The sequence below is a fragment of the Neovison vison genome, chromosome 1 (genome assembly GCF_020171115.1).
Source record: "Neovison vison isolate M4711 chromosome 1, ASM_NN_V1, whole genome shotgun sequence".
Lineage (NCBI taxonomy): Eukaryota > Metazoa > Chordata > Mammalia > Carnivora > Mustelidae > Neogale > Neogale vison.
The window spans coordinates 103,408,039-103,431,612 of NC_058091.1; the positions used below are offsets into that span (position 1 = coordinate 103,408,039).

The 23,574-nt window shown below is 37.4% G+C and overlaps 1 protein-coding gene across 2 annotated transcripts in view; it reads left to right on the top strand.

The window, feature by feature from the left end:
- Window positions 1-23,574, top strand: part of PRIM2 (DNA primase subunit 2) — a 381,685-nt gene that overhangs the window by 305,441 nt on the left and 52,670 nt on the right. For both annotated transcript variants that reach the window (XM_044253579.1, XM_044253588.1), the window contains exon 11: window positions 19,628-19,754. In XM_044253579.1, coding sequence (XP_044109514.1) covers window positions 19,628-19,754 — 127 coding nt within the window. The remainder of the gene's footprint in view (window positions 1-19,627; window positions 19,755-23,574) is intronic.

Here is a 23,574-nt window from a genome sequence, read left to right on the forward strand (position 1 = left end):
AGTTGTCATTTCTGTGAAAAGATTTTGCATAAATTTAGTTATTATGTTATTACTCTGATTTTTAAGGTGGCAAAACCAGAAATGACATGTCTTCTTTAAATTATTATTAAAGCAAAAAAGTTCCTATATATAAATAAGGCCATGAATAAAAATTATGGGTTATTTTTCCTCTGTGGCCTCTCTACCCTGACTGTTACTAAACAGAACAAAGAGCAGTAGCTACAGAATAGTAGCAATGAATGCATTCTCAGGGAAGAAACACAATGAAAAATCAGGCTCACAAAACCAAATACTGTTTTTGGAGAGTCCAGCAAATTCGTCATTATTAGCTGGGTTCACAGTTTTAAAGACTTTAAACTTATAACCCCATCTCCTTAGGAGATGAGCAGAAATGGGCAGTGCATATGAATGAACTCTCTGAGTTCCAGAATGGAGCCATCTTAATTTATGTGTAATCTGTAAAAGGGAACTGCAGCCACCCCTGTCCTGCCTCTCAGTCACTCCTGTATGTGTTAAATTCTTAACGTCTTGCTTTGTATTTGTTGAAATCGTTCTTTATATTGACCTTATCATTTGTGATTATTCTGCATCTCTAACTAGAGTCTTTAAAACCTAGATTTTCTTTAAACCATGCCTTTTATTTTTTGCCTTCTTTCTCCAGTGTCCAGTATAGTACTCTAAAGTCTATTTCTTTAAGGAGAAAAAGTTTAATTAATGAACAAGATGCTGTCAGTGTAATATAGCAAGAAGAGAAGAAAAGGCAGATTAAAGCTCCTTTTTATTTTGCTTTGTTCAATCCCCAGTTGAATGGAATAGTGTTGAGCAGCAGCCAAAACCATGGAATTTGAGATTACTTGTTTCAATATTGAATGAAGGCTCAGCTGAGAGTGATGGGTTTTAGTGCATTTTTTTCCCTTCGTGGAATTAAGGTGACTTTCCTTTTGCATATTGTGTCACCTCAATTTAGGAGCTAAACAGCTTGTGCCTGTTGGTGGGGTAGCTTAATTTTGCAGGTTTATGGGACATGATGTTTTCGTAACAGAAGGGGAGAGTAGATAATAATCCTTTGAACCTTTAAGGAATTGAGACTTAACAGTTCATTATACATTTATATGCAGTTTTATGTGCATACCTATAGAATTTAATTAATAGTTTTTGAAGATCCTCACTATCAGGGATAGTGGGTGTAAGGCAGAGAGGTTTAAGGAAATAGAAGTCCCTGCTATGACAGTTCACTGTTTGGATTGGATTGAATACAGCGAAGGAAGAGAAATCTCAACTATGGGTTGGGGGACTTTCATTCATTGCTTAACACAAGTCAGAGCAGCACGTTTTGTGAAATTTGAACTGTTTAATATTTTAAAGTAAAGCACATTCTTTAGCATTTATATAAATCATCTAATGCACTTCTTTGGTGAAAGGGTTCTCATTTATCTGCTGCTATTTCAGTTTTAAAAGTGATATTGTGCTTTTCTTTCTTTAAAAACAAATTAGGTATATCAACTTGATTTGGGGAATATTAGTATTCAGCAAATTACTCTTTAAGGCTGCGTATCAAAATATTATTATTCCTGTAATTTTACGTGTGTTATGTTTCTCATTACTGTTCTGCTCATTTGTATGCTATATAGGACTCCAGAGGCACCTTTTGAATTTTAAAGAAAATTAATCTACATATTAAGTGGCTAGTAGACTTGTGATCCTAGAATTTGTCATATCAGAGCACCATGCTTGGATTTTCACAGCTATTCCAGTTTTATTTTTTATTCTTACCTTGTCACTTAAGTCATTAAGTTTGAATTAACATATACTAAGACTTATTTCAGAAACAACTTTTCTCTGCAAAACAGAATGGACAATGATAATTTCTAGTAAATGCATAATTTATGGCATGATAAACTGAAAAAGAGCTACTCAAGAAAATTTTTTATAGCAGTATGGTAAGTTTTGAAGCATTGTTCATATGCCTTTTAAAGATAATTTTGGGAGGTGCCTGGGTGGCTCAGTCAGTTAAATGTCTGCCTTTGGTTCAGGTCATGATCTCAGTATCATTGGATCCAGCCCTGCATCGAGCTCCCTGTTCAGCGTCTGCGTCTCCCTCTGCCCTTCCCCTCCCTTGTTCTCTCTCCCTCTCTCTCTCAAATAAATAAATAAAATCTTAAAAATAAAAAAAAATAAAGATAGGACACCTGGTGGCTCAGTGGGTTAAGTGTCTACTTTTGGCTCGGTGATGATCCCAGAGTGCTGGGATCTAGCCCCACATCAAGTTTGCTGCTCAGCGGGGGTCCTGCTTCTTCCTTCTCCCTCTGCTGCTCCCCCTGCTTGGGCTGTCTCTCTCTCTCTCAAATAAACAAACAAACAAATAAAATATTGGGTGTGTGTGTGTGAGTTTCAGGAACAGAGGTGTTTCACATGGTAATTTATCTAGTTAACTTTCCAGATAAATTTTAAGCAGTTGGATTTTTCTTCAAAACTTTTAAAATGTGACATAACATAGAAAAAAGTTAAATTGGGGGGGTCCCTTAATGTGATTAAATACTGTGGGAATATACCTACACATATGCATGTATATTTCTGTATAGTTGCTGATAGAGACAGGTTGTAATCACTTGAGCAGAAAAGTGAACTTGGGGACCAAGTTTATTTTTCACCCTTCTGCTATGGCATTAGAGAAATAATCCTCCTGTTTTGTTCCTCAGTTATTTAGCTGTAAAATGGTGATGGCAGTACTGAAAAGGATATTGCAAATGTATTCAATCAAGTGCTTATATAATTTACAAGTGGCTACCTTTAATTTTCCAATAATTGCTTACAGGAAATATTAGAGAAAGGTAATTGTTGGCATAAGCACCACCACCAGTAAATGTTTATTCAGTACCTGTAATGCACTAGGCAAGGAGCGGGAGCCTGAGACCCTAGATTACTCAAGGGAGCTAGGACCAACCTTGGATCCTGCATTTACTATAATCTTTTTATAAAGACAGTAAATTTTCCAGCTCACGACTAGAGGAGAGACTGTGAAGTGAAAAATTATAGTGTCTTATTCATTCTGTGAGTATTAGGTGGAACCATATGAAATTACCATTTATGTAGATCAGAAATATGTAATGTCATGGTAACTGCATATAGTCCCCATTTAATATTTTCAGAGCCACTGGCATGTGTCAGGCTTTGTTGTAGGAGCTAAAGGCATAGAAGTTAACAAAGTAGACATAATCCCTGTCCTCATGGGGTTTGCATTCTCATGGGTTCTCCAGCCAGACCTCTCTTAATCTAGTATATCCACTGCATACTCTGCATCTCCACTTGGATGTGTTCAAAACCAAGTTACTGGTGAATATAAACAGTGCACCTAGATCTTACTTGCTTTGTAGATAGAAATCACAGCTGATAGGATCGTGAATATATGACTTAGCCCAAGATCTCTCTTTTTCTGTGTCTATCAAGATAATAGAGCCAATAAATAAGGCAGTAAGTTTTTGGCACCAAATGGTGATTTTTATCTGTTGAATTTTAAAATGTACTCAGACATGAAAATGGAGCCTGGTAGACTGCTTAACACAACTATGACATATTTGCTCTTTGTAATACATTGCGACAAGCTATTCTGTATCCTTCACTACATGTGGTAAATAGCTGAGACGTGTCATGACTCAGTGTATGTGCTCTAGATAGGGAGTCTATGGAGCTAGACTGGAGTTTAAGATTTGCTGTGGAGGAAATATCCATCAGGAAATATGTTAACTTTTTACATACTTAAGTGATGTGAAAATAAGTGAGATAATAATTACCAAGTGTTTTGAAAATTCACCCTTGAGGGATGAGAGTTGTTATACAAATATAGATAATAATAATTTTCATATTCATAGTTTAATGTAATTTGTGTGGCTTTTGTTTTTGTTATTCTTGATTAAGATACTAGAAAATTTTGTTTTGAACAAAAACCAAAAAAACTTTGTTTTGGAATGTATCATACTATGCCATTCGATCTTTGCTCAACAGGCAGATGGAACCTTAGCAGGGGGGCCAACTGTTCTTTTGTCCGTGTTCATTATAATATAGCATTGATATATTAATTTTTAAGTTAAATCCTCATGAATGAATATGTAAGACATTTGTTAGACTATTTAAAGCTTCTTTGAGTATTTAAAAATAAAAGCTTTAAATTTTTTTCAAGTTGATGAAATTGGGGGGGGGGAAGCATTGTTTGTCTTTCATCCTTTTTTGTTAGCATATCCCTGAATATAGTTTATTTGAAAGACTAGCATGGCAAAATAAATTTCATTTCTTAATGAGATATCACATCAAAATTGAGAAGCAGATAGATAACCTGAAGCTATACAATAAGTTTACATAGCCTTCCCTTGGTAGAGCCATCTTCCTGCATTGCTAAGAACACAGTCCATCAATAATTCAGTTTAGTTGTAAGAAAGCAGCCGTTTTGCTTTGAGACTTTAATTCTGATTCTTTATCATAATTCACAAGGTGAAGTAACCTATCCTTACTGTGGTGCCTGTGAATAACATATCAATATAAGGGGAGAGGGGAAAATATTTCTCCTCTGTCATGAATATTTTATTATTTCTCAGATAGTTCCCTGGAGTTTGATATGCTGCTCCTTTGTATTAAATAATATTTATATGGTGGTTATGTGTAGGTAAGTGGTATAATGTTACAAGGGAAAAAAACCCACTAGGATAAATTCACTTAAGTTTTCTTTTCCAGATAACTTCAGAAATTTTTTTTTTTTAAGATTTTATTTTTAAATAAACTCTACACCTAACATGGGGTTTGAACCTACAACCCTGACATCGAGAGTCACATGCTGTACTGACTGAGCCAGGGGAGAGCCCTGTCCTAGAAATCTTTGAATTATATGAGAAATGTTGACATTTCTGTTGACATTGAATGACCCTTGTAACAAATCAACCATTCTTACACTTCATACTGGGAAGCATAACAGTGTGTTTTTATTTGTAGAATATGGCACACTTTGCTAGATGTTAGAGTAAATGAAATGGCTTTACTTAAATAGATAATAATTTGCCTTTTATTATTATGATAGGAAGCCTTTGTTTGCTGAATACCTCATGTTTTAAGCAAATTGAAAATTACCACGAGGTTCTGAAAATAACTTTTGCTATTTTTGCATGTGTTTATCATAACGTGGTGGAGAGAACATGGACTTTGAGCAAGTCATAAAAAGGTTGCAGGCTCTCAGCTTTCACTGTGTGCATTTGGACATTTCAGTGTAAATCGTTTCAAGTCTCAATTTTCCAGGCTGTAAAATAGGGATAACGATACTAATTTTGCAGGGTCATTAGGACAGTCAAATGAGATAATCTGTGTTATGCCTAGTCCATTGCCTGGTATATAAACATTTTATTTTGAAAAAATTCTAGACTTACAGAAAATTGCAAGAATTGTACCCAGAGTTTCATATGCACTTCAGCTCGCTTCCCCTAATATTCACGTCTTAACAAACTCTTACACAGTTATCAAAATTAATAAGTTAACACTGGTACAGTAGTAACTAGAGTCTTTATTCAGATTTCACCCATTTTCTCACTCCTGTCTTTTTGCTGTTCCAAGAGTCAATCCAGGATTGCAGATTGTGTTTAATTGTTGTATCTCCTAAAATGATACCATAAGAGGTATCTGGCGCATGGGATAGAGATACTTTTAGGCTATGTAAATATTCTGTTTCCCTATTAATTTTAGCATCCCTCAGTGGATCTTGCCTGCAACTATTATTAGTATGGTGTTCAAATGGTAAGATTTCTCTTTCCCTATCCTTCTACATCTATTAATTGTAATTTTTCTATTAGGAAAACTGTCCCTTTCCCCCCATTTATTTATTTTTTCATTATTTATATCAGTATGTACTCATGAATATCTTGTCAATTACACATTTCATTCTATGGGTTATAATTCCATGCTTTTATTGTTTATTTTCTTGCTCAAATTGTTCCAGCTTTGGACATTGAAAGCTCTTTCAGGTTAGTTCCAGTGCCTTTTGGACATGCCCCATCCTCTTTTTAAGCACCTCTTATCCAGTACACAAAATGCTACAGGCTCATGTCTTCATTTCCCTGCCCTAGTCTTAGAATCAATCAGCTCTCCATGAGGCCTTATAAATCCCTTAAGAAATAAATTTGCCACCCATCACCCAACGTGCATTTTTCTAATTCTTGATATATTTTGTGTATTTCCCTTTGATCTCCTTCAGATGCAGCCTTAGAGAATTTAGTGGAAACTGTTCGTTCCTAATCTCTAAAAAGAGACAAAACACTTGCCTACAATAGGAGGCAAGATATCTTCTCTTTGTCCCTGAAATTGTAGAGGAATAATCTAACTTGTCACTGTACATTAAAACTTTATCTCATGACATTTGTCATTTCACTGCATGATATATTTTTCTCTCAGTTATTGCTAGCTTTTTTTTTTTTTTTTAAAGATTTTGTAGGCAGAGAGGCAGGCAGAGAGAGAGGGGATCAGGGATCCGGATGCAGGGCTCAATCCCAGGACCCTGAGATCATGACCTGAGCCGAAGGCAGAGGCTTAACCCACTGAGCCATCCAGGGGTCCCTATTGCTAGCTTTTTTTTTTTTTTTAAGATTTTATTTATTTATTTGACAGAGAGAAATCACAAGTAGATGGAGAGGCAGGCAGAGAGAGAGAGAGAGGGAAGCAGGCTGCCTGCTGAGCAGAGAGCCAGATGCGGGACTCGATCCCAGGACCCTGAGATCATGACCTGAGCCGAAGGCAGCGGCTTAACCCACTGAGCCACCCAGGCGCCCCTATTGCTAGCTTTTTAAATCTAATGTAATTTTTTTCGTTTGGTCATCTGTTTTGTAGCCAAACTTAGATGACTATAAGATGACTATAATCTAATAAGTGATATATATCACTGTATTGTTGTGAATTTGAGAAGATCATTTAATCCTTTTAGCAGTTCATTTTTAGAGTTATTTTGGAGCTGATTTTGTAATTATGATGGAAGTAACTTTGTAATTATGCTGAAGTTCTTGTCTGTTTTGCAGAGTCAGATTCATTTTTGACATTGATTAAAAAAATGTGTAGTTTAATATGCTATGAGTAACCACTAGAGGGTGGTCATGGGTAACCAATTACCCATTTGCTATTTATTTCAAACATTCTGACACTGAAAGATTGATGATGAAGGTGGGGGAGGGGAATACCAGAAAGCAGAATCAAAAAATTGAGTAACATTATTAAACAAAATGTACTATGAGGAGAAAAAGATTAAGCAGGACAAATACATGTAGATAAAAGGCATATACCACCAAGAATATGTGATAATTCTGAATCTTTATCCAGAAATGTATTGAAATATATCAATATATATCAATCTTTAAAAGTCTATATAAAAATATATATATCTTTCTAAAGATTTGTAGGCTTTGGTAACTATATTTTAGTGATTATCTTGGTAGCTTTTCAAAATCATGGAACTGTACATGTAATATATATAGTAGACTATAAACAGTATCTTAAAATATCTTTTTACTAATCATGCTAGATCTTTAAAATTCTGTCATAGTAGAAATACATCTAGAAAATACTTGCTTTGGATTAACGTTGCCAGATAAGGAAATCTAGAAAAGCAAACTTTAAAAAATCGACAAAACGTCTGAGAAAATTAGTGAATAGGATGAAACTAATCTGGCAGAAGTTAAATTTACATTTAATTTTTACTTCAAAATGTTTGTAAAAATCAATTCCTGTATCTGTGAAGAAGAGGGAGCCTTTCCCTCGGAGATTAGAAGTTCTCATCAGCTAACTTTCATGGAGTCTTTGATTGAAGCTCAGATGATGTTTTCAGTTTGCTTCTCTTGTTTTCAGCGAGTGAAAAGACCAATTTATTCAAGCTGAGCCAACTCATCTTGGACTAGAGCATTCTACATCAGTCAGCCTGCTCCTGTGGTTTTCTGGTGATAATTTGTTTTATGTTGGCTCTTCCCTTACCAGTGAGATAGAGACTAAATTGATCACCTCTTAAGAGTTACTATATTTAGTTTCTTAGGCTGTAAGAATGTGATTCAGTAAATGCTTTCACTTTAGTGAATGAAGGATTGTCTATGGTTTCTGCCTTCAAATTTTAGAAAATTTGGAATCTTAATACATTTTCATTCAGCGTTATGGCATTCGTGTCAGTGAATAAAGTAGACTTTTCTAAAACAAGCTCTCTGGGGGAGATGCTGAAAATTCCATCATTAATCTGTCCTTTTCCTTAAGATCAGAACACTTGGCTGAACAGATAGACAGTTAAAATGTAAGATTACGTTTTAATTTACCAGGCAGCTGCCCCAGACCATGTCCTCCAGGTGGAATTGTTGAGGCCTCTATTGAAATAACATGTTAAACAGTTAACAGTATGTAGTGATAGGAATTTGCTAAATCTCTGTTGTTGCTCAAAGTTAACATTGTAATGAATACGAGTCTTCAGTCCACCTGTGGGTGCGGCAGGACCCAATGAACATACAGTACAAAAAGGACTCTTTCAACAGTTAAGACTAGTAAACATTTAGTGAGCAACTGCAATTTGCTGGGCTTTGTGCCAGGCAGGAGGTTTACAGAAGTGAATGAGAAGTGCCTGAAATAGGCAGTGCAGAGACTAAGGTTCTTTGCCTAACTCCCCTGCAACTTAGATTCTCGTTCCTTTCTTTTCTGGATTTAATAATGGCTGCACTAGATGATGTCTAAAGCCTGTTCCAGCTCTTAAATTTTGATTCTGATAAGGAAGCTAAATTTGCCAAATCCAGACCAGTTAAATAAGTTGCCAGTTAAATCAGCCGCAGTGTGTTCTGCATGCATTTATGTTCATTTTCATACTTGGTTTTCTCTGCTCTTTGTAGTCCAGTTCATTGTCATGTCCCCAACTAGATTGTAGAAGGAGGAGTATCAAGTGTGCCTGGTAGTTTGAAAGTCTGTGGGAAACACTAGTGTTTCTTCACTGCAGTAAGATTTTACGTCATATTTGCCATTTTTTATGATTCTAAAATCATGGTCGATTAGAAACCAGGTAAATCATGCAAGTAGCTTGTTAGAGTTATTATTTCTTTGGGGAGTAGGTACTTTTTCTCTGTTTTTTACTGAAGCATTTTGTTTAACTCTGGTTCAGGGTGACTTTCTGCTGGCCCTGAAACAGCTGAGAGCAGAGAAGCAGCCTACAGGAATGTTCACCGTAGATAACGGACACTTGCCTGTATTTACTTATTCATTTGCCCCATTCATAAGTTTGTAATATTTTCTAGAAAGTAGAAGACTAGGATTTTAATGCCAGCTTTTCTATGAAGTAATTGAAATAACTATTCACTTAACCTCTTAAAACCTTAGTTGACTCATTTATAAAAGAGAGAAAACTACCTAACTTCTATACTTTATAGGTCATAAAAGGTCTAAAAAGTATCATTTTGTCACTGATGAAGATCTATAGAAATCTAAAATATTATTATTTGGGATTTCACTAAGTACATTTTATTACTAATCGCAGTAGTGCATTTATACTAAATGGCCCATTAGGAATTTAGAAATGATGTTCTTTCCAAAATACCTGACTAATAGGTACAATTAGAATGATGTAGATCACACAGTCACAGGTCACAGATGACCCTCAAACCTTGTTTTCTGATTTGTTTGGGTATAGCTCTTGAATATTAAAAAGACAAACAAACCCACTAGTCCACACCCCACATTCTGGAAGAGAAAACTTTCCATTTTCCTCTGATGATTCTGGCAGGTTTTTTGATACACAGGTGATTTTTTTTATGTATACTTGCTTTACTGAAAGTGATCTGCTTAATCAGTTACCTTGTCAGATAAGATAGGATCTTTTCGTTCAATACTTTTTCTGTGGATTTTGGCATTCTACTATTTTTTTAAAAAAATTCTTATGAAGTAGTTGAATCAAAATTTTAAGATTTTAGCTTGATCCTGCCTCAGGGGAAATTTGAGGGAAGGAAAATCAGCATACCTTGGGGTCTAGAACTAAAAATGTTCTCCATGAATTCAGAGAAGGGGATTACGGTGTGAAGATGGAAAACATGTCCCACTTTTTGCAGTGAAACTGTAGAGGAGAGAACAAATCTTTTTACTTAAGTTCTCCAGCTGGGGCTTGTAAATTAGACTGGCATAAGACAGATTTACAAGAGTAAAACAGAAGTTTATTAACATACATACGGCTGGTACACATGGAAACATCCAGATATGAGTAACTCAAAGGGGCAGTTTAGGTTAAACAAAAGAAAGGGGTTTGGGGCTTCCTGGCATGTGAAGGGAGCAAGTTCTAAGAAGTTGATTGGGAAAAGTATGGCAAACAGGGTTATTTAAATTTTTTTTTTTAAGATTTTTTTTTTTATTTATTTGACAGAGAGAGATCACAAGTAGGCAGAGAGGCAGGCAGAGAGAGAGGAAGGAAGCCGGCTCCCTGCTGAGCAGAGAGCCTGAGGTGGGACTCGATCCCAGGACCCTGAGATCATGACCTGAGCCGAAGGCAGCTGCTTAACCCATTGAGCCACCCAGGCACCCAAACAAGGGTTATTTAATAAGCTTTGTTATGCAGTTTTAAGTCTACATCTTCTCCAATGATAAGAGTTGTTTTCTTCCTGGTAGGGAGAGGGAGGTAGGTTTACACAGGGAAATTTCCTTTATGAAAGGAAAACTTAGTGGGTGCTTTTTAGAGCTTTTCTGGCATCTGCTGGTTCTCAGTGACCTTTTGAAAATAATTCATTCAGCAAGGAGGCGTATTTTGGGGTAGAATCTTCTGGCATCCTTCAAAATATATATGTGTGTTCAAACTTTATCAAGTGAAGTCGCAGAAGTTTTCAGAGATGCACTTGAATATAAAATGGAATCTATTTTTAACATTTCACTTTTCAAATATGATAAAACAAGTTTATACAAATTTCATACAAATAATTGTAGCGCATAATCGTAGTATATACTTAGCATTTTACAGTTTACAAATTGCTTTTGCATAGAGTGAAGTACAGGTCCCATTATTACAATATTAAAAATGAAAAAAACAGACTGAAGTAATTTATAATTGCGTAACATTATTCAGCTAGTAGGTGGCAAAGTTAGAACCAAAATCTGGGTTATCTCTATAACACCTTGCTGCCTCATAAGCTTATGAAAAGTTCTCACCAATGAGAAATGAATTAACTCTTACAGAGCAGAAGAAGAATATTTAGTACACCATAGGAGGTAATTTACTGAATTATAGTAATAGCAGCAGTGCCTTCCAGCTGTGGTACAGACTTGAAATTACTTAACTGATTTTTTTTCCCTAAGGTCCTGTAAAGAGTTAGAGGGAGTAACTGGATTCCGAGGTTTTCTGATGAGGAGCTGGAGGCAAAACATGTAGGTAATTGAAGCAGTATTAAATAACACAATCTGACCCACTTAGGTAGCTTTTTCTTCCTTTTATTTTTTAAAAATATTTACTTATTTATTTTTGTGTTGGGGGAGGACAGAGCGCGCATGCTCAGTCCTATGCCCAAGACTGGGGGAAGGGCAAAGGGAGAGTTAATTATTTATTTTTATGTGGGGGAGGACAGAGAGCACACGCTCAGTCCTGTGCAAGACTGGAAAAAGGGCAAAGGGAGAGGGAGAGAATCTCAAGCAGACCCCCTGCCAAGCCAAGGGGAGCTTGACATGGGGCTTGCGTTCATTACCTTGAAATCATGACCTGAGCCAAAATCAAGAGTTGGACACTCAACTGACTGAGCCACTGCTCCTAAGATAGCTTTTTCTAGTTAATAATAAAACTGACTACTTTGGTAATGATAACACCAAAGTATTGAAGACTTACTCTGTGCTGGATACTCTACCAAGTGCTTTATGAAAATCAGCTAGTTAATCCCCACACCAACCCTATCTGTTAAGTATTACTCCTTCATTTTTATATATAAGGGAACTTTATAGATTGGTTAAGTAACCTGCCCAAGGTCACACAGCTAGCATGGGGTAAGACAGGATTTTAACTCAGATATTTAACTTAAAGCCCTGTTTTGACTGATATAAAATGTTGGGGTTCGGAAGCCAAGTGAACAGTCAAGAAAGAATTCTGGAGATGTCTTTGGTGCAAAAAGGATTGTTTTATTAAAATACAGGACGGAACCTGTGGGCAGAAAGAGCTGCACCAGGGTTGCGAGGAGTGACTGATTATATACTTAGAAGTTGGGAGGTGGTTAGGTATAGAGTAAGTCTCTAAGGAATTTGGAAGCCAGTTTTCTAGGACCTTGAAGAGCTAGCTATTGCCAGGGAAAGGTCATTGACTACATTAAAGCCTTAGTCATGAGAACTTGCAGATGTGTATCTGGGCCTAATCATCTTGGAGGGTGATTGCTAACACCTATCTTGGGGGACTAGAAATAAAGAAAGTTTCCGAAGGGATTTTTATAGGATCCCGGACGTAGGGCTAATGTCAAGCTAAGGTTGTCTTTTACTTCTAGCAATGTATTAACATGGAAGCAGTTGAGCTCTTTGAGGAAGGTCCCTCTGCCTGTCCCAAGTACTTGTCAATGTAAGTTGTAAGGAAGTTTAATTTTTTTTCCCTATATTTCTTTTGCCTTTGTTCTCCATATCATTAACTATTAGCCTTTTCTTCTTCCCATATCCTTCAGGGCCTCCTAGTTTCCTTTGAGTGTTTTAGTTAGAATATGTATGATGTTTCAATGACCTTGAGAGGTAGTTAAAGAAAAGTATTTGGAATCTGTAGGTGGCTGATCACAAAATTAGTTTTACAGATAGTAATTGAGTATTGTAATTGATACTCATCAAGGATAGTAATGAGTATTACAGATAGTAATTGAGTAAGTAGGCATTTAAAAGTTGGGGAGGGCGCACTAGATATTAAATTTCTATAACATGCATTATGGTTATTAACATTGTAAGTAAAACTTGAGGGAAGTGACACAAGAAGAGGTTATCAACAGCTCAGAAGCTATAGAAGAGAGTGAACAAGAGTGTGCTGAGCAAAGGACATGGGAAGCTCTCATACTCTTTCCTAGTTGCTGGTCCACTTACATGTAGGAGGACCCTGCTGCTAAGCTGTGAGTTCTTGTTTATGGTAACTCAACTCACTGGGGCCAAACTACTGATCCGTGGTATGCTGAAATCTGGGCATTGAATTGAGGTCCTTTGTAGTTTTAGCAGACACCAACCAGTGCTCCCCCTCCCCCAGTGTCTTCTACATACATAAATTAGAGTTCCATAGAGGGTATTATGCTTAGTGAAATAAGCCAATCAGAGAAAGACAATTATCTTATGATTTCAGTGATATGAGGAATTTGAGAAAGAAGACAGAGGATTATAGGGGAAGGGAGGGAAAAATAAAACAAGATGAAACCAGAGAGGGAGATGAACCATAAGAGACTCTCAATCTTGGGGAAACAAATTGAGGGTTGCTGGAGTGGAGGGGGATGGGAGGGATGGGGTAGCTGGGTGATGGACCTTGTGGAGGGTATGTGTTGTGGTGAGTGCTACTATGAGTTGTGTAAGACTGATGAATCATGGAACTGTACCCATGAAACAAATAGTACATTATACATAAATTAATTAGAGCTCCAGATACTTGTGGGTTAGAATCAAGTGTTTTAAAGAAGGACTGAAAATGTCCTGCTAAGAAATACCATATCCATACACTATTCTGTGCCCTCATGTATATGGCTATTTTGCCTCATTTAGGTCAAGAAGAACTTCCTTTTCAAATATAAATATATTGGGGCACTTAGGTGGCTCAATCAGTTGAGTGTCTGCCTTTGGCTCAGGTCATGATCTCTGGGTCCGGGATTAAACCCCACGTTGGGCTCCCTGCTCAGCAGGGAGCCTGCTTCTGTCCTTCCCTCTGACCTTCCCCCTGCTTGTGCTCTTTCACTCTCTCTCTCTCTCAAATAAATAAAATTTTTAAAACAAAAAAAAAAACTAATATCGAATACAATTATATCTCTGAAGGATACTTGCTTTTTGACCATTTTCACTTTATTGTACAAGCTGAGCTTGACCATAATGAATGGCAGTTTTTGTTCCTTTGCTGATGGGAGTAATACTTCATCTTGGGCTTTTCTTGTTGGTAAAGATTTTCTTCCAAGGAAGACCATATATTGTTATTCTAGGCAATCGAATGTTTACATCACGGACTCTGAAGGTATATACTCATAGTTTCTGAGTAGATTTGGCTGTTACTACTTCTAAAAGTATAGTAAACTAAGGCCGCTAGACTGTGGGTAGGACTGGTATAGAAGGTAAAGTTGTGAGAGAGAGACTGAAAGAGATAGGGTAGGAGCAGGATAAAGATGTGCCTACTTTATGATTATTCTTGAGTTCCACTGGTAACATAGTGCCCCTCAAAATAATTGACTGCTGTCTTTGGCAGACCTGCAAATTGGTGTGTTGCCTGTGCCGTGGCTGGGATGTCAGGACTATTTGGAAGGTTGAAAACTGCCGCTAACCTACCATAAGACCAGTGTTGATTTTCGCATTTCCTATCACTGGACAGAGTGGGATGGAGCCCAAGAAAGTGTGTTCTTCTCCTGGTTCTCTCTACCTCTTTGTGGTTTAGTTTGAATATATAGAGATAGTCCCTTGAGTTGTAGATGTGAACACATAGAAAGTATTCTCTAAGAAAATGTCAGCCAGCCTTCTTGTCAACTATAGACCCCAAAAGTTATTCCTTATTGCACTTTCTCGAGGCATGGACAGTGACTGAAACATTCCAAGTACCAGACCAGAAAAGCCCTGATAGCACCGGAATACCTAGAAGACTACACCCCCGTCATCCCCTTACCTGCCCATGATCCTGTGCTAAACAAGTACTGACCCCCACCTGTGATCTCTCTCTGCCTGCTCTCTTGCATGTACCACCCCCCCAACCCCCCGAACCTCTCTTCAGAAAACTTGAAGTGTCCATCTTACCAAGTAGAGAGGTTGGTTGGTCACGCTTGAGCTGGCCACCTCCCCCAGCTGCCAGCACCCGAAATAAATCTTTCCCTTTCTCTTTTCCAAACCCTCATCTCTTGAGTTATTGGCTTCTCCTGCGACAAGTTTATCTGGAGTTTGTTCTGCAACAGTGCTGGCAGACCAAGCTGAGCAGCTCTGCTTTTGATTTGTCCAGCCCCCTGGAGAGTCCCTGGGATGGAGCAGTTGGCTGCAGCCATGCCCCAGGGCTTCTCCATTCATTTCCTGAGTTAGTGGCTGTGATAGATCATTCGGTAACAAAAACATTTCCCGATCAGTGTGTCTTCTGTACAGTATTTCAAGGGTTTGCTAGTCTGAAAACCAGAAAAGATGGTTGTGTAATAAATACATGAATGGTTTGAAAGCTTAATTATAGTAAGGTCCAAATTTTAGATGTACTTACATGCAGACTGTAAGTAAGTTGGAAAGAAGAGGGTGGTGAAAGAAACTAATTTCAGCTTTTCTTCAGGTAGAGAGAGAAGTTTTCTGTTCCTTCTACAGAATAGCTGACCCAGAGTCTTCTGATGAACATACAGAAATCTTGTATCTGATTAAATTCACTTTATACCTAAAAGTTTTCACAGAGATCGATGATAGTTAAATTTTTAGGACTGTCGAAACAAACAGAAGGTATTCATAAAAGATACCTAACTGAAACTTCGAACATTCTTGTTTTCACCAATGACATTTACTTATTTTGAAAGTTCTCTTTTAGTTGTAATGGCATGTTTTCCTGGTTGTAGTTTGCTTGTGAGCAGATAGGTAGTTCTGAAGCCATAAGCTACTGACTGTTGAAAACTCTAGCAGGTCTTTTTTAAGATAGAAATTGATAAGCTGATTCTAAAATTTATATGGAAATGCAAGGACAAAGAATAGCCAAAATAATACTGAAAAGAACAACAACAACAACAAAAGAACCCTAAAGATTTCCTGATTAAGACAATGTGGCATCGACGAAAAGATAAACCTATATAGATCAATGGAATAATAATGTCCAAAAATAGACCCACACATTTATGGGCACATTTGACAAGGGTACCAAAGCAATTTATTTTTTATTTTTATTTTTGTTTTTATTTTTAATGGAGGTAGAGTTGACATACAATGTTATTAGTTTCCTGTATACAGCATAGTGATTCAACGATTCTATACATTATGAAATGCTCACCATGATAAATATAGTCTGTCACCATATAATGTTTATTACAGTATTATTGACTATATTCCCTGTGCTGTACTTTTGATCCCTGTGACTTATTTTTTAACTGGAAGCTTGTATCTCTGCATCTCCTTCTCTTGTTTCACCTATGCCCTCTCCTCCCGTTTCCTCTGGCATCCTTTGTTTTTTTCTTTGTATTTATAAATGTGTTTCTGTTCAGAGCAGTTTAGTAAGGAACAGAAAATATCTTCAACAGATGGCATTGAAGGGCACCGAAATATGCCACCCCAAAATATGCCGCTTTGACTTAAGGATTGTTTTGAGCTAAGGGCAGTTGAGAACCAGCAGATTTAGGGGGAGCACTTTACCTCCTCCTTACCACCTAAAAATAAAGTATAAATTTTCCCTTTTAAGGGAAATTTACATTTGTAAAGTTGTCTCTGTACCAGAAAGAGAGTTACTCTAGACAACTCTTATCGCCCTAGAGACTCATCTGCAGAACAATAGTCTTTATTTACCATATACATCTCCCCTCACCTCATAACTTGCCTCTCCCACCTAGAATCCCCTTTCCTTTGGTTAGCCTAAAACGGTTTGTAAACCTCAATTGTTTAGCTACCTCAACTTCTATTTCTTTGAAAGACAGCCATGAGTGTACCTACGTACATATTTAGTTAAACTGTTCTCTTCCTCTCTTTCTCTCTCTCTCTCTTTTTTTTGGGGGGGGGGGGTGAATGTCTTTTATCAGTTTGATTCATGGGCCCAGGTAGACCTGTAAGCCTAGGAAGATAGAGGGGAAAAGATCCTTCCTCTTCTATGGGGGTTAGAAAAGAACCTGGACCCCTACTTCACAGTACACACAAAAAATTACCTTGAGATGAATCAGGACCTGACTTTAAAACTTAAACGTTACGGCTTCTAAAGGACAGCATAGGAGAATACCTTTGCAAGCTATCCTAGGACACTGAGAGTGTCACCATCCAAAAAGTTGATAAATGGGCATCTGAGTGGCTTAGTCAGTTAAGTGGCTGCCTTTGGGTTAGGTCTTGATGCCAGGGTTCTGAGATCGGGTCCTGGAATCAGGCTCCTTGCTCAGCAGGGAGCCTGCTTCTCCCTCTGCCTCTGCCTCTCTCTCTGCCGCTCTCTGTCTCTCATGAATAAATAGATAAAATCTTTTTTAAAAAATAGTTGAAAAATTAGGGTTCATGAAAATAAAAATATTTGGCCATCTTATCAGAAGATAACATCAAGAAAATACAGAGACAAGCCACAGACTATGAGAAAATATTTGTAGCACCTGTATCTGACAGCAGAGCTGTATCAAGAGCATATCAAGAATACCTGCAAAGAAGACATCCCAGTTTTTTAAATGGGAGAAATATTTGAACAGACACTTTACAAAATAAGGCCTATCACCAGCCAAAAAAGTATGTGAAAAATGTTCATGAGTATTAGTATCAGGGAAATGCAAAGTGAGCTATCACTATCTACCCTTAGAATGGCCAAAATGAACAAACTTCAGACAACACTGAACTTTTGGGAGAGTGTGGAAATCTCATGCATTGCTAGTGGGGAATAAAATAGTATGGCCAATCTGGAAAACTGTTGGCAATAATTCTATTTGTTTTTATGAGAGAAATGAAAATATATGCCTATAAAAGTCATCTACAAGAATGTTCATGGCAGTTTTATTGGTAATAGCCAAGACCAGGAAAAGCCCAGGTACCCATCAATAGAGTACTGGATCAACTATCTGGTATAGTAGTCATACAATGGAACACTCCCCAGCAGTAAGAGGAAGAAACTGCTGATAATGTGACCAATCAATCCAGCGTAGCTCCTAAAACTCAGGATGTGAACAGGTGCCTCCTGGTGTGCTGCCATGGCCAACTGCCCCATCCTGGGGAATACTGAGGGGGCTGGGCAACTGGAAAGCATAGTTCTAGGCTGGGTTTGCCAATATTGTTGCTGAATAAACTTGGATAAACTCATTGCAAGAAAGGCAATAACTCAACAGACAAAGGTTTGGAAAAGAGAAGGGTAAGAGTTTATTTTAGGTGCCAGCAGCCAGGGTGGTGGCAGGCTCAAGTCTTATTAATCTACCTCTATCTTGGTGAGATGGACGCATAGAGTTTTATAGAGGTTCAGGTAGGTAGGGTAAGAAAGCAGGCAGAGAGCATGAGATCATGGGTGTGGGGTCTATGTATGTTTGGCACCTAATCAGGGGCAGGGAAGGGGACGTGTGGGATGTGGTCTTTTAAGCATTCTGTTGCTATCAGGGCTTTTTTTGGTCAGGTGGTTGGGATGTTCTAGACATTGCGAAACATCTTTATCAACACCTCAAGGAGGTGTTATAAGAAGTAAGCACAATGGATTTTAGTTAGAACATGAATTAAATGGTCTTGTCTATTTCTAGTTTTAACTCTTAGGGTCTGTAGTTCAACAAAGGGATTGCTGACAATAGGTGTAATGAATTGCATGCATTAATCCCCAAAACCTAAAAAGTCATGAAGGAAGTGAGGTACAAAACACTATATACTGTATGATTCCATTTAAAGTTGTAGAATAGGTAAAACTCTGGTGATGAAAATAACATCAGTAATTTCTTCTAAGTATACAGCTGAGGAAGAATGTTGACTGAGCAGGGGCACAGGGAACTCTGGGTTGATAGAAATGTTCTATCTCTTAATGGGGGTATAAGTTACATGGGTACAGTGACTTGTCAAAATCAGTGAAACTATAGACTTGAGATTCGTGCATTTCACTATATATGAGTTATACCCTCAAATTTAAAAATCTCACCCCCCCAAAATAACACAGTATTTTCCTATCTTAATCTCATTCTCTTTCTTACTTTCCTTTAAATATTGGACAGCTAAGTCCCACTATTCTGAGCTTTTCAATAGTTGTTAGTTCCTGGTTTCTTTCTGTCCGACCCATTTCAAAGTCTTTTTTGTACTGTTAGCTGGCTTTATAAACATGGAGTCAGGAATTTCAGGTGGAAGACAATTGCAGCAGTTCATCAAATACCTGCTTACTTCTTGCTTTGTAGAGAGAAAATAGAGGAAGGGATTAATTATGTTAGGAGGCATTTCAGAAGTAGAATAGGTAGGATAGATTAATTCAGGGAGTAGTAGAATAAAGGGTAGAGAAGAGACTAAACTGCTGTATACCCAGTACAGTCTTTGGAATCAAACCAAGAAATGGGTGAATTGATTATTCTTAGGAAAGGATTATCCTCACCTTTAAACATATATATAAACATTCTCTGTCTTTACCTGAGAAGTTTGTTTCCTACAAGTTTTGCACTTTAGAAAAAAATGTATTTATACATGAAGGACTCAAATGATGTGTATGATATGTACATCTGCCAATGGATGAGGAATTTATTCTAGAAGATACCATTTTGTACTCTGACTCTAGCTGGCACTGCTGACACAATATTGTACAATATTGACTTACTTTGTCTCTTTTTCCTCCGATCAGTTTGATAAAGGCTACTCTTACAATATCCGTCATAGCTTTGGAAAGGAAGGCAAGAGGACAGACTATACGCCTTTCAGTTGCATGAAGATTATTTTAACCAATCCACCAAGCCAAGGGGATTATCATGGTAAGTGCTTCCACTGGGTATATGTTTGTGAAGTGTAGAAACCCGTGAGCTCTGTGGGAAAGAGTGAGACACTGTGCTGGCTGTTTGCATCACTGCATCACTCGGAGATGTCAGTCATCGGTGTCAAGCTAGTGCTCCATTACTCTTCTAGTGATTTGTCTTACACCAAACCAGGTCAGCAGGAGAATTTACTCTGCTATGCTTTGGATGGTGCTGGACCAGGCTTTTCAATTCTGTTTGCCCCCTTCACCTGCTATTTTCTGTTTCTCTCATGAGTAGGGGACTGATACAGGTTCTTCAGAGGTTTTTGGAATTGAGTCACTTGAATTTTAGAATTTTAGAATAGTCACTTCATTATTTTCTAAAGATTATCAAGGAAAGATGTGTTTTATTTTCATCACTATTATCTGATTAACGGAGATTAAGTGAGGAATTTAGCAGTTTGTGGTTTCAAACCTCTATCAATTCACCTCAGTTATTGTAGGTTAAAAAAAATGTCTAAACGGTTTTTTGTAGATTTCTGAGTTCAACAACTTTTTTCTAAATAGTTCTCTGACCATACATTGAAAAGCTCCTCGTTTGTCTAGTATGTCAGAGAATGATTTTAATAGTCCATATTAGTAAATATTTTAGATTACTAAAGCTTACTGAAGTATGTTTTGAAACTTTTTTGTTTTGGCATTAATTGTTTTCACATCCTGAATGGAATCCTTTTTAAAAAGATCACACACTTTTAGGCTATTAGGGATTAAGATCAAATAATCACAAACAGAATTTTAAGGAAGATGCTTGTCATGCCCAGAGCACTAAAAATATGCCTTTTCTTTCATATTTAATAGATAAAAGGTAGCCAGCACTGGTATACACAGTGAGCAGTTATCATCACCTTTGTCACTTACTTAAGGTACCCCTAGAAATGCAGATTAGCAATCCTCCACCCTCAGGTTTATGAAGTCAGATTTATTTGCAAGTGCCCTGGATAATTTTTATGTCTTCTAAACTTTGAAAACCATTACCAGATACTTCAGTTGAGAAAAATCTATTACTTTTCTTAGCAGCCACACCAAGCAGTTCACTTACTTTTAATTTGGCTTAGTAAAATCCCCAGGGATTCCTCTATCATGTCAAGAGCCTAGAACACCTCACTTACATTGTTGATTTTTATTAGATTAAATGTAGGATTTTATATAGCTTATTCCTTATGAAATTGAATCTTATTTATTCCAGTCCTTTCTGTTTGTTTTATTTTGTAATTTAAACCCTATTAGTTAAAAAATAATATACTTAGCAAACAGTAAGCTCATGTTTATTAGAAACCTTGATCTGTCCTTTTCTTAATGAATAAACTTAATGTTTTTAGAGCACTTTTAGGTTCACAGCAAAATTAAGCAGAGGGTAGAGAGTGCTTTCTCACATACTCTCTGTTTCTAAACTTGCACACCCTGCCCCCGTCAGCCTCATCCTGCACCATAGTGGTTTGTCATATATGAACTTAGAAGAATATGTAATCTGCTGTTCTGGATATAGCCGTTATATAGATATCAGTTATATTAATTGATGGTGCTTTTACTTTTTATTTTTTTTTTAAATTAATTGATTATTAGCCCCAGGGGGTTCAGGTCTGTGAATCGCCAGGTTTACACACTTCACAGAACTCACCATAGCACCTCCCTTTCCCAGTGTCCATAACCCCACCACTCTTTCCCTACCCCCTACCCCCAGCCCCCGGCAACCCTCAGTTTCTTTTGTGAGATTAAAAATCTTTTATGGTTTGTCTCCCTCCCGATCCCATCTTGTTTCATTTATTCTTTTCTTACCTCCAAACCCCCTATGTTGCCTCTCCACTTCCTCATATCAGGGAGATCTTTCTCTGATTGTTGATGGTGCTTTTAAATTCTACGAATATTGTTGCTGATTTACTGCCTGCTGGGTCTGTCCATTTCTGATAGAGAGGTGTTGATGTCTCAGACAGTGGCTACATCAGTTTCTTCTTGCAGTTCTGCCAGTTTTGCCTCTTGTGTTTTGATGGTCTGTTGTTAGATGGATACACATTAAGGACTATTACATCTTCCTGGAGAATGTGTCCCTTTCTCATTATGTAGTATCCTTGATAAATTTCCTTGCTCTGAAGTTTTTATATTACCTTTACTTATCCTCTGATAAGTAAAGGTAATATACTATATATACCTATCCTTCAGGTAGGTCTGAGTTTCTGACCTATATTGCTTTCCTTCTCTTTGAAGAACAACTTTTTAACATTTCTTGTCTTAAGGTCCGCTGACAACAAATAGTGTCACTTCTGATTTGTCTGAGAAAAGTCTATTACTCCCTGTCTTTTGAAGATAATTTCAGAGGGTACAGAATTCTAGATTTGTGGAGGTTCCTCCCTGCCCCCACCTCTTTCTCTACTCTTTAAATATTTCACTCTAAAAACAGTCAGTCAGTCAGTCAATCAGTCACTCCACTCTCTTGCTTGTATCGTTTCTGAGGATAAGTTAGATATAATTGTTATCTTTGCTTCTTTGTAAGTAAAGTGTTTTTTACATCTGGCTTTTAAGATTTTTTTCTTTATTTTTGGTTTTCTGAAGTATGAATGTGGTATATCTAAGCTGTGTTTTGGGGGGCATTTATACTGCTTGTTGTTCTTTGGACTTCCTGGATCTGTAGTTTGGTGCCTAACATTTATTTGGGGGAAAATTCTCTGTCACTATTGCCTCAATATTGCTTCTGTTCCTTCCTTTATCTCTTCTTCTGGTATTCTCACTACCACCTTTCATAGTGTCCCACAGTTCTTGGATATTCTGTTTTTACTTTTTTTAGTTGTTCTCTCTTTGTTTTTCAATTTTAGAAGTTTCTATTTGATACATCCTCAAGCTTAGAGATTCTTCCCTCAGCCATGTCTACTAATAAGCCCAGCAAAGACATTCTTCATTTCCATTATAGTGTTTTAGATCTCTAGCATATCTTTTTGATTCTCAGGATTTCCATCTTTCTGCTTACATTACCTGTGTTTATACATTGTCTGTTTTTCCCATTAGAGCTCTTAGCATTAATCAGTTATTTTAAATTCTCGGTCAGATAATTCTAATATCCCTGCAATATCTGACTCTAGTTCTGATGTTTGTTCAATCTCTTCAAACTTTATTTTTTGCCTTTTGATAAGCCTTGTAATTTTTTCTTAAAAGGTAGACATGACATATTGGGTAGAAAGAATTCCAAAAATAAGCCTTTGGTAATATGGTGGTACGTAGGGAGGTGGAGAGGGTGGTATTCTGTAGTCCTGATTAGTCTTGTAGTGAGCCTGTGGCCCTGGGCTATGAATTTCAACATGACCCTCAGTTATTCCCCCCAGGTGGGACAGGATGGCTAGGAGAGACTGGAGTTGTATATCCCCCCACCACCCTGAAGGTTAGGCTCTCATAAAACCCCAGAAGTTTAGGCTCAGGTAAAATAGTTTGTTCAGAGGGCAGGATAGCTCTAGAGTGTCAAAATGGTTACTTTTCCCCTCCCCATGCCAGAAGCACAAGAGAATTTCTCTGTTACTTACCATGAGCACCTGGTAGAGCTCCTGGAAGTTAAACTTCCAAAGTATAGGGCCTCCCAAGACTAGGTCTCCTTAGAGTTTTAAACTCTCAGATTTGTCCAGACTTCAGAAATTTGTCAGTTACAGGTTAGGTTTTTCCAACCCAGCACTGCTTCCTCCAGAGATTTCTGTTCTGGTATGTTGTGATTCTCTGTAGCTGCCTCTCTCTTCAAATGATCTTACTTCTCTGATGAGTCTAAGCAGAGTTGTTGATTTTTCTAGTTTGTTCAGCTTTTT